This window comes from Podarcis vaucheri (genome assembly GCF_965113315.1).
Source record: "Podarcis vaucheri genome assembly, chromosome: 5".
Taxonomy (NCBI): domain Eukaryota; kingdom Metazoa; phylum Chordata; class Lepidosauria; order Squamata; family Lacertidae; genus Podarcis; species Podarcis vaucheri.
Window position 1 is genome coordinate 71,620,994 of NC_138763.1, and position 12,032 is coordinate 71,633,025.

General features: G+C 44.6%; 1 protein-coding gene and 1 long non-coding RNA gene across 2 annotated transcripts in view; both read right to left on the reverse strand.

Moving 5' to 3' along the window:
* Window positions 1–292: 292 nt before the first annotated feature.
* On the reverse strand, window positions 293–2,996 carry LOC309533771. The gene is made up of 2 exons (XR_014220462.1): window positions 2,073–2,996; window positions 293–1,710 (listed from the first exon to the last, which is right to left on the reverse strand). It is a non-coding gene; the product is annotated as an uncharacterized lncRNA (long non-coding RNA).
* Window positions 2,997–3,681: 685 nt separating this feature from the next.
* Window positions 3,682–12,032, reverse strand: part of NPFFR1 (neuropeptide FF receptor 1) — a 15,338-nt gene continuing 6,987 nt past the window's right edge. The window contains exons 3-4 of the mRNA XM_082225347.1: window positions 7,160–7,259; window positions 3,682–4,628 (exon numbers count right to left, since the gene is read on the reverse strand). Of these exons, the coding sequence (XP_082081473.1) occupies window positions 3,737–4,628; window positions 7,160–7,259 (992 nt within the window). The 3' untranslated portion in view covers window positions 3,682–3,736. The remainder of the gene's footprint in view (window positions 4,629–7,159; window positions 7,260–12,032) is intronic.

Consider the following 12,032-nt stretch of genomic DNA (forward strand, 5'->3'; position numbering starts at 1 on the left):
CAGGAGAAATGTACATTGCAGCTATGTGTGATAATTGGTATGGAGAAATGATGAATGTAGGGAGCCTCGAAGTAATGTGATTGTGACATACTCTAAACTCCCTAAGGCCCTTAACATTGCCCAATATGACATGTAGGAAAGCACTTTGTTCATCTTTGGACATATAAGCTAAACTGTTTCAAGTTCACGAGGCAGCTTCCTTCCTCTGCCTAGAAGCTGGCCGACCCTAAATGCAACAGAGACTTGCAGCAGCAGCAGCTACAAATATTATCATAATTTAAAAGCATACAGCAACAGAGAGTATCTTTTATTTCTGATACATTGTCAACAACAGTGTAATAGCATCATGACCACTTTTACAACACAGGACTGCTAATTTACAAAAATGGCAATAAAGAGTTCTGGTAGGTATTCTTTAGTCACAGTGCAATGGAAGACAACGGACCAATACAGGCAGTAAACACTTTGATTCAGCAAATGAATTCTCTTCCTGGGTTTGCCTTTGAGCTTCAATGATGCTTTCTTATACAAACATGCACACTCTCCATTTTCTTGGTTTTTTTATTCTTTAAAATGTAGGGTTAATGAAGGATACAAGCCATGTATTTGAAATAAGTAGAACTGCCATTTTACTTTATTTTTATTTTTTAAAAAAGGTCCCTGATTCACTGCCTTTCACAGCGGCTTGATTTGAAACCATGTTTTTCTTCCTGTTGTGAAGAGCTTCATCTGCTGATTTCTGTAGATCAAGCTGCTGTTAAAAAGCAGGACAGTCTCTTTATTTTATCATTTGGCAACCTCATGTGGTAGAAATGCATCCCTTCCTGAAATGAAATGAGGATGTCATCTCCTCTCCAGGGTGGAATCTACACACATATGAAAAAAGTTTTGAAAAATACATTGAATTTTGCATAGCTCGCTGTCGCCATCTAGTGTCATATTTGTATATTGCACTTTACAGCACAGCTATATCCCCTGTGTAACAATTAAGGAACAACAAGCTACTCTGCAAAGTTGTGTGGAAGGTGGGCTAAACATTTAAAGTCAGCATAATAAAATTAACGGAACACTGCCTCAACACCCCTTCGAGATTTTTATTTTTTTAGTGTATCAACACCAACAAACATGCAGGTAGAGGTAATCTGACAGGTATTATATACCTGGACTTTCAAAAAGCTTTTACAAACTCTTTCAGCTAAGGTTCCTAAGGAGACTTAGTAACCGTGGGAAAAATAAACAGATAAAAGTACAGGTAAGTCCTCTAATGGGCATACACCAGGAAGCAGGGGTTGTGAGGCAATAGATACAGTAATTTCCTTCATTGTTAAAACTAAGAGACACATTCCTCTAAGAATATGTTTTGGGGCTGGTGTTATTTAGCTTATTCATAAATAACACGGAGTCAAGGCTAAGCAGTGAGGTAGATGACACCAACTTGGTCACAATCTGTCCAAGAGGGTGAATGGGCAACAAATTGGCCAATGAGATACACACATCAACGGCATTCAAGCTTAAAGTGATGCATACTAACACAAAACATCCCAACCAAATCCCTGACAGGATCTGGCTCGGCTGCCATCATTTAAATTTAGCTCCTGGTGACATAAATAAAACGGGTACCCCACACCCACCCCAATAAGCTGGGAACATAAACAATGTTCTCTGCCAACACTGTAGGTTTTGAAATTGCTTCTCAAAATTTAATATATGCTAGACGCGGGTGGCGCTGTGGGCTAAAGCCTCAACGCCTAGGGCTTGCCGATCGAAAGGTCGGCGGTTCGAATCCCCGCGGCGGGGTGCGCTCCCGCTGTTCGGTCCCAGCGCCTGCCCACCTAGCAGTTCGAAAGCACCCCCGGGTGCAAGTAGATAAATAGGTACCGCTTACCAGCGGGAAGGTAAACGGCGTTCCGTGTGCGGCTCTGGCTCGCCAGAGCAGCGATGTCACGCTGGCCACGTGACCCGGAAGTGTCCCCGGACAGCGCTGGCCCCCGGCCAATAAATGTGAGATGGGCGCACAAACCCCACAGTCTGTCAAGACTGGCCCGTTCGGGCAGGGGTACCTTTACCTTTACCTAGCTGGGAATCTCAGATTCCAGAGACACCTTCCTACGAAAACAAACAAAACAACAACAACCAACCCCCCCCCAAACCCTGGCATCTGATCACATAGAAGCAGCAACCGTGACACAACAGTAACATTTGAATCATTCTCGGACAGTCTCACAAAAGTTAATGGATCAATTATGGGGCTGATATAGAGTAAGTGAATGGTCTGCATGTGTGTGTGTGCTCTAAATACTGTATCTTCCTGTTTCCTGAATGGAGGCTTTTCTTCCTCTCACTTGTCACTCTTACCTTGCTTTTATTGTTGAGGTAGCACAACAAGCAGTCTCCAACAGATGAGGTTGCTGACCAGTCACAGCCAACTGCACTTCTATTTAGAAATCTAGTTCAGAATAATTGTTCTGTCTGGTTCCTCTTTAAACACAGGCAGGGGCGTCTTACCCATAGACGTTAGTGGTGCACGGCGCCATGGCACCAGATTTTGGAGGGCACCACAGGCTGAGTGTCCAGGAAGGAGAGTCAGGGCATTCTCCCTTCCCTGCTCTGGGGCAGCCCTCACCTCTCCTTTCAGCTGCCCATTGGAGCGCACTGCGTCCGGCTCAGGGAAGCCCCTTTGCGTCCCCTCCTGCCGGGGCTGCCTGGCGGGTGCAATTGGGGGTGGGTGCAGGGCAGGGTGGGCATGTCTCTCCCACCCATCTCTGGTGCGTCACTGCTCTGCACACCTCCCTGTGGAGTCTGCAAGTGGAGCAGGGAAGCGCCCTGTGCAATCCCGGCGGCGGGCGAGGATGGGACAGCCGACAAGGCACCTGATCTGCTTGCTGGCCTTCCTGTCATGCGGACTTCCCTGTATGGGGACATGTAAGGGGCGCTGGGCACTTAGAGGGAGGCTTCGTGGGAGGCCGTCTGGGCTGCGATCTGGGCGCCTCTTACTTACAGCGGTGCCTCGCAAGACGAAATTAATTCGTTCCGCGAGTTTTGTCGTCTTGCGATTTTTTTCATCTTGCGAAGCATGGTGTCGGGAAAGTTTTGGAAAAGCTTCAAAAATCACCAAAGTCTTTAAAAACCTCAAAAAAGGCTACCACACCACGTTCTATGAGTTGCTTCTCGAAGTCAAGTCGCAACTGTATTAACAGTGTTAAGAAAAAGGAAACAAACTTGCAAGACGTTTTCGTCTTGCGAAGCAAGCCCATAGGGAAAATCGTCTTGCGAAGCAGCTCAAAAAACAAAAAACCCTTTCATCTAGCGAGTTTTTTGTCTTGCGAGGCATTCGTCTTGCGAGGTACCACTGTACATGCAGCGCCGAGCACACGTTGGACCACGCAAGTCCCCCCCTTAAAAAAAGGTCGACAACTCTGTGAGATATGCTTAAGACAGCCCTGAACACAGGCCTGAATCCCAACACCTCATTTGGAGTATATACAAGGTTCTAAGGGGAGGAATAAGCATTTATAAATTGCAGTGCTTTATAAAAACTGGTGCGTGTCATACTGAAGTATCAAAACCCAGGATAAGAAGAGGAAGTTCCACAAACGTCAAGTCCCTTCACTTAGATATCTACACCGACAATGGGTTTTGGTCTTGAAAAGCTTACTGGAAATGGATTTGGCTCACATGCTGTGAAAGTAATGTAACGATATATTGTATAATCAATCCATCAGCATCTCAAATATTCTTAGATATCCCAAGCTGGGATACTGACAGTTTTGGGGGAGCAACTTTTGCTGTCAAAGTCCTCCACCATCAGACCATGGTGAGCTACCCTTCCGTTCCTTGCAGGATACAGCCCTGTTCTCAAAAGGCTACTCTGACCAGACTCAGAGGGCTGTGCTGAGTCACTGCCTTGAACTTCAACAAAAATCCGATTGCGTGCCCCAAAAAGCAACCCACTGTTGGTTCTGTCAGAATAGGTGTTTTTGTGTTCTGTTTCCATGGAGCAGAGCTGGACCTGGAAGGCCTCCTGGAATCCTCTCCGGAAGTTCTCGTTGAAGTACCCGTAGATGATTGGGTTGATGCTACTGTTAAAAAAAGCCAGCCAATGGGCAAAGGGGAAAAAATAAACCGTGACGAGGTTGAGTTGATTCTCGGTGAGGTTCCCGTAGTCTGTCAGCAGCAATAAAGTCCAGAGGGGCAGCCAAGAGACGGTGAAGAACAACGCCACAATGATCAACATGTTGATAACTCTGATTTTCCTCTTGGACACTCTCCTTCCCTCGTTCTCCTCCGACTGGGAGCCTCTAATGCTTGCGGATGACTTGAAGAGTTTGAAGGCAATCCGAGCGTACATAATCACAATCGAGGTGAGAGGGGCCAGGTAAATGTGAGAGAAAAGAATGGTTGTGTAGATCTTGCGCATCTCCTTGTCCGGCCATGCCTCCCAGCAGGTGTAGAGTGGGTAGGAATTGTTGTAGGCATCTAGCATGAAGTGGTACTCATCCCGGGTGACGGTCAAGGTGACTGCAGAGGGGCACATGATGATTAAGGCTAAGACCCAAATTATAATGATGGTGACCAGAGCTTTCCTTAGAGTTAGCTTCTGCCTGAATGGGTACACTATACAGCGGAACCTAAGCAAGAAGAGGGAAAAAGCAATATATTCAGATACAACACTGGAAAAGCTATGAGAAACAAGCATTTCCTTCATGGTCTGCTGAGAGATTTGTGGGATGTACTGTACCAGAACACAAGGGGTTTAAAGGGCCTTTTATAAGCGACATTTTGAGAAGGCAGTTTTCCTGCATGAGGGAAAACTGCATCTCAGTTGTGGCTTTCTAGCTTTTCTAAAAGGAGATAATAATTTCAGGACAAAACGCCATTAAAAGGAAACATATGAACTAACTTCAATAGACCCCCCAAAGTTCTCATTAGCAAAAGCTAACACGAGCAGCTTGTGAGACTAATGCTGCAGCCAGACCTCAGTCAGGGGAACCTGGGCTCAGAAATGATATGAGTGGCCAATCAGCCCAACCTACCTCACAGGGTTGTTGTGCTGATAAAATGCAGGGAGGGAAAACTATTTCTCCCTGAAGCCCTTGTTGGGAGAAGGGAGGTGTTATTCTAATTTCCACCCCACTTTTCTACCAAAGCATTCAAGGAGAGTTGCAAGAAGTTAAAAACAATGCAATGTGCGATAGATCCTCAGAGACAGTGGGTTATAGAGAAGGTAGAAGCAATAAAAATGTTAAACATAAATAATAAACGGATAAAATGTTATCAAAATTATATATGGTATCATTGTAACATTTCCCATAGTTGACAGAGAAGGTTATTTTGGGGCTCTGCATATGCCTTTGATGGGGGTTTGAAAATTGTTGCTTATTTACTGTGTTGGCTATTATTTATTATTAATAATAGCTAATATACTGTGTTGCCGACAAAGGTCCGTATAGTTAAAGCCATGGTTTTCCCAGTAGTGATGTATGGAAGTGAGAGCTGGACCATAAAGAAGGCTGATTGCGGAAGAATTTATGCTTTTGAATTATGGTGCTGGAGGAGACTCTTGAGAGTCCCATGGACTGCAAGAAGATCAAGCCTATCCATTCTGAAGGAAATCAGCCCTGAGTGCTCACTGGAAGGACAGATCCTGAAGCTGAGGCTCCAATACTTTGGCCACCTCATGAGAAGAGAAGATTCCCTGGAAAAGACCCTGATGTTGGGAAAGATGGAGGGCACAAGGAGAAGGGGACGGCAGAGGACGAGATGGTTGGACAGTGTTCTTGAAGCTACTAACATGAGTTTGACCAAACTGCGGGAGGCAGTGGAAGACAGGAGTGCCTGGCGTGCTCTGGTCCATGGGGTCACGAAGAGTCGGACACGACTAAACGACTAAACAACAACAACAACAAAATATACTGTGTATATGCCAAAATGGTTTTGAAGTGGTTTGCAACTATAAAATCAATAAACAAAATTCAATGCGTAATGAAATACACAGAGCAGCAAAACATTCTCAATTAAAATATACCGTAAAACAAAAGCCAGTTAAAAAAGCATGACAATTAAAAGTTTAAAAACAAATCAGGGAGTTCAAGGAAATGTTTGTCTAAACAGGTAGGCATTCAGGAGGTAGTGGAATGCCATTAGTGATGGGGCCTCATATTTCAGCAGGGAGAGCATTCTGCAAAACTGGTGCCCCCAGTGGCGGGGAAGAGGGAAGCCTCCTCTGTGTTACCACAAGCCAATCATCATTGGGTCATGACAAAAGTATCTGGGTTCCCAAAACTGGTTCCAAGGCTGGGCAGTGGAGGGTAGCCTTGGTCCAAAGTTAATTAGGACTTTGTATGTAAGCAGCAGGGACGCGGGTGGCACTGTGGTCTAAACACTGAGCCTCTTGGGCTTGCCAATCAAAAAATTAGTGGTTCAAATCCCCGCAACAGGGTGAGCTCCCATTGCTCCATCCCAGCTCCTGCCAACCTAGCAGTTCGAAAGCATGCCAGTGCAAGTAGATAAATAGGTACCACTCCAGCGGGAAGGTAAATGGCATTTCCGTGTGCTGCTCTGGTTTCAGTGTTTCGTTGCCCCAGAAGCGGTTTAGTCATACTGGCCACATGAGCCGGAAGAACTGTCTGCCGGCTCCCTTGGCCTGTAAAGCGAGATGAGCACCGCAACCCCAGAGTTGTCTGCGACTGGACGTAACTGTCAGGGGTCCTTTACCTTTACCTTTTTTTATGTAAGCAGCAGAAACTTAAGTTGGCTTGGTGGCTAGAAGGCAGCCCAGTACAGATCCCTCAGCGTTGGCATGGTATGGGCCCGATAAGGAGCATCACCCAGGCTGTGGTGTTCTGTACTATCGGCAGGTGTCTGGGCAAGTTGCAAGGGAAGCCACACATCAAGCACACTGCAATAGTCCAGATAGGAGGTTGCCAACATATGGGTCGCAATGGCCAACGACCTGACCCATGAAATCACACCCTGTTTTTGTCTGCATGAATTCCTATTTATTTATTTTTTTTATATGCTGTATTTTTCCTGTTCTTATATGGAATGTTGCCTTTGTGTTAATGATACCATTTACTGTTTTTATGCCGCATGTTAATTTGAGGTTTTTAAAAACACAAAGCGGTTTAGAAACGCTTTGAAATAAATAGAACAAACCTACCTTTCCACTGCAATGGCCACCAGGGTGAACACGGAAGAGGAGACAGACATCCCTTGCACCAAGCCACTCATTTTACACATGGTGATGTCAAATGGCCAGCCTGGAATGATATGCAGAGTGTCAGCTGCAGTGCATTTCTTAACATTCTAGACCTCCTGAGAGGTAATATAGCAAACACACAGTGATCGAACCCGAGCCTTCTCTGAGAGCTGCTAAACCATGTCTAGTTTGGACGCCAAGAATCGGAAAGGACTCTGGCATCATGGGATTGACTCCCCAAACATGCAACGATATTGTAATATTTATTGGAAACTGTGGAAAAAAATGTTTTCTGGGAAGCGACCTGCAACCAGTGCAGCCTGACCAATGTGACATATAACCATTCATTGACAAACACAAATAAATGTCTCCAAATTATTCACAAGTTGCAAGTTAGCATCAAGTCCGTGTGGGAGATCCCATGCCCATGGGAATCACCATTCGGCCGTGGCAACCCCATCACGATTTGTTTCTTTTCAACCCAACATTTATCCATGTTTCTCTCTTTTTCAAAGATGGGGATTTCATACTAATTATAATATCCTATTGCATCGCTTGGCCAACAAATTTTCTTTTCAGTTTCCCAGGCTCAGATCCAGCAATAACAAAGGTGCCAGCAGACCCTTTCAGTGGCTTCCTCTGCATTTTCATTCAGCATAATCCCATTTCCCATAGGGACACCATTCCCTGTGTTTATGGTGTCTACTTTAAATTATGTTTTGAAAAAAGCATACACATTTTGTCTTCAATATTACCTTCAACCTTCTACACTACAGGGTAGTTTTGTTCCTTGAGGTGGAGTAATTTGGATTATCTACTTTAAATGCCCAAATGTCCTGAGGCAGGCCTTATCTATCTTCCTGTAGCAAGCAGGACTGTGTTGCCCTTTAGAAATGTACCTCGGGTTAAGTACTTAATTCGTTCCGGAGGTCCGTTCTTAACCTGAAACTGTTCTTAACATGAAGCACCACTTTAGCTAATGGGGCCTTCTGCTGCTGCCGCGCCACCAGAGCACGATTTCTGTTCTCATCCTGAAGCAAAGTTCTTAACCTGAAGCACTATTTCTGGGTTAGCGGAGTCTGTAACCTGAAGCGTATGTAACCTGAAGCATATATAACCCGAGGTACCACTGTACTCCCAAGCCTGTAAGCATGCTGCGTTCGGCCTTTAATGTTTTCAGCTTCCTCTAGATGTCTCCATTCACCATGCGATCACAATCCCATTCATTTCTGAATAAGTCAGATTTGTGCAGGGCACCAGAGCTAGCTGCATGTGGTATCATTGCTATCCATTTAGAACTTCCTACTGTCAAAAAAGAAAAAGATTGACATCTCATTCAAGAGAATGTGCAGAACACTCTCCTGCTCACACACACTTGCTGTTCCCTTCTAACACAGTCTTATATGATGGGAGATATTGATTGATTAGACATACTCTGATCAGTAGAGAGGATATGGGCAAAGCTTTCTTTTCTTGTTTGGAAAGAATTTTCTAGCCCTTTGGACTGAAAAGATTTGAATGTGCAGAGGCAAGCCTTAGCAAAATCTCAGAAGCAAAAGGAATTGCTGCGTAAGTGCAAAAGGGCAGGATTCCAGCGCTGCAATTGCACCGCTCCTTTCCATGCCTAGCAGAATCAGAACATATGCATAATGATGCTACTAATTATTATTTGTATCAGAAATTATGCAAATGTGCTTCATTTTCATCATATATGCTGGTTGCCGATTGGAAAGACGGGTGTAAAGTTCTGCAGGAAACGTCAGAGAGCAGATAGTAAAGAGAACTAGCTAAATAGGGGAGTGAGCCACACATTTAAAAATATGTTCAGAGCTTTTGCTGCAAAATCTGCACTTGTTTTGAGAACAAACCTCTTTTTGGCTCTACTGATGTCATGGCTCTCTATTGACTTCCTCAGTGGCAGCAGAGTGAATCCTCAAAGTTACTGGTGCATTTCTGCCCCCCCCCCACTTGACAGCTGTAAGTGCTCAAGGTGATAAGAGGGTAAGTGGATAGTTGTCACTTGATGAGGAGGGGAAAGGTATACTTAGAGGCAACATACAGACCATTGATCATTACAGGAGGGGTTGGGGACAGAAAGAAAGCAGGAGAACGGACATAATATTTCACTAATCTCTATCTCCAAATGACAGCTTTTAGACCCAGAATGTTCAAAGAGACAGATGTGCTATAGGAACATAGAAAGCTGGCAAACTTTAGGTCGCTCCAGCTCAGTATTTTGTCTCTAGGGACTCCTTGTAGGCCTCCAGAATCTCAGATGCGTCTCTCTCAGTCATACCTGGAGATGCCAGGGGCTTTTTGACATGCAGAGCAGGTGCCAAACCACTGCCCTACAACCTTTCCTTCCCATAATAAGCTGCCTTGTCAGACCACTGGTCCATCTGCCATGACATTATCTACAGGATAATGTCAAGCAACTCTCCAGGGGTTTGGAAGGTTTTTCCCCCTCAGCCGTACCTGAAAATACTGGGGACTGAAACTGGGTAGATATTCTATCTGCATTGCTGTGGCCTGTAATTGGGAATGGTGCTAGTCACTGTAAACCCCAAAGCTCAAATTGCTAAATTAAAAATCATTCGAGAAAAATCATTCCACTGTGTATTATTTTATTTACTATAGACCACAGGCTAAACACAGTGGAGTTCAAAACCTATTTTTCTGTTAGCAGAACCGTCATGTTGGATCGACTTTCCTCAAGGGCAGTTTGTCCACGATGGATCAATTTTTTTCATTGCAGTCCAATTCACAGCCTTCAGAGAACACAGGCTAGTTCCTGCAGTGCCCTCCCATTTCACATAAGGCTTCAACGTGTGAACTTATTGTGCACCCAAGAACATTTCCCAGAATCCTCTGCAAGGTGTTACTGTTGAATGGTCAGTGTGAACCAATGTGGAATAGGTTCTCTGAAGCCAAGAAACGGGGAAAGGACTGGGGGAGACTGATACGGTAAAGCAGGGGAGGTGAACCTGAGACCCTCCAGATGTTGTTAGACAACAAATCTCATAATCTGTGACCACTCGCCGTGCTAGCTGGGGCTGCTGGGAGTTCTAGCCCAGCAACCTCTGTTGTAGAAACACAAAGACCATATAAATAAAGGAAGAGCTTCGACATCTACAAGGAAGGAACCATCGTTAACAGCAAGTGGAGGTGGCGATGGGGAGAAGCTATTTGACTTTCCACAGGTCAAGAGCAAATGAAGATGTCACCAAGCCCAGGGGAGCTTCTAGCTGAGACAACTCACACTCAAGACTGGGGTGACTTTTTAGAGACAGACGTAGCAGCCTAAACAACAGAGCCTCACTCAAGGTACATATCACCACTTAAATGTGTTTTGTTTTTTTAAATTCTCCAGTAAGCCAGGGAACCTAATGGCACCACTGCAGGGAATTTGAATTTGTATCCTGAATTTCCAGATCTTAATGTGTAAATAAAAATGTGTAAATTAAACCAGGTATTCAGTGCTAATGTTACTCAGAGTGCACTCACTGAAGTTAATGGGCATGATTAAAGTAGGTTCATTGATTCAAATGGGCCCACTCTGAGGAAGACTAGCATTGACTACTACCCATAGGCAGCTGGATACATAGGGTGGAATTCAAAGAAACCTTTCTTTTGCTCAAGCATTCCTGCTTGCCAAAGTGAACTATCCTCTCCCCCCATGCTATTCTGGGGGTTCTCCTGACCCCTCCCAGAGCTAATTTCAGGGGTGTGGGTGACATGGGGGGGAGGGAAAGCCCCACTGTGCAAGTGAAAGTCCTTGTGCACAGCTTCCAGGAACAGGGCAGGTTAGGTGAATCCCATCCTTAATTCACTAAAATCAGAGAGGGAAATTGAAGCTATCCTCCCCTGGGAGCTGGGGAAGCAGTAGCAATCTCGTAACTGGCATGTAGCTCATTATTCTGTTGATTAAAAGGATACAGTGTGGAATGGGGTCTTTTAGGCACAGCTCTGAAGTGCTAATAGCAGTTCAGAAACATAAATATGATTTTAACAAATTAAGGTTTTCAGCCGTTGACAGGGCCGCCCGGCTGAGTCGGAATGTGCCTGCCTGCTCTGCATAATAATTAGTCAGAAATCTGATCTTGTTTTAAGTACAAATTAGCTTACAAGAGTGCAATGCCAGGGTTACCTACTGCAGCAAAAACAGAGATAGAGGCAGCCGGTAGCGTAATATCCGTTTCCAAAACTCCTTTGTATCTTTTTGTGCTCATCTCTCAGACTCTTAGCACTTGCTGCTTTCCGTGGTGAAAATGGGTCTGCCTTTGCTCCCTTTTGTTTGGAAAGCAGAAATGTAAATCATAACATAATTTCGGAACGGTGTTTTTCGAACACACATACATGGAGCATTAGCTTTAAGCATGCAGCTTGGCTTCTTTCCTATTGCTGCTTTCAGGATTAAAAACAGCAATGGCTCAGTCCTGCAATCCAATCCAAAGTCCAATCAGAACATCCTTAGATTTGGCATTAGGCAGAGCTCAGACTTGCCTAAGGAGAAATATTCAAGGGTCATTTACAGTGAGGTAAGCTCCACTGAGGCCAATCAGATTTCTCCAGTCTAACTGATCAATGAATTGCCCCCTAACTGGTTTCTGGCATGCTGCTATACTGACATGCTCCACTGGAATGAGGAATTATGCTAATAAGGTATTTGATGTTTGGGCAAAACATCTCAGGCATTTCCATATCTTATCTTCAGTTCTCCATAAGTAGTAGCTTGCATCTTAACCTTTCATTATCACATTTCCTCCTCCTTGCTGGTTAAAAGGGATAAGAAAAACAAATCGCTTGTTGACAGCTATCTCCCAACGCCATTTCA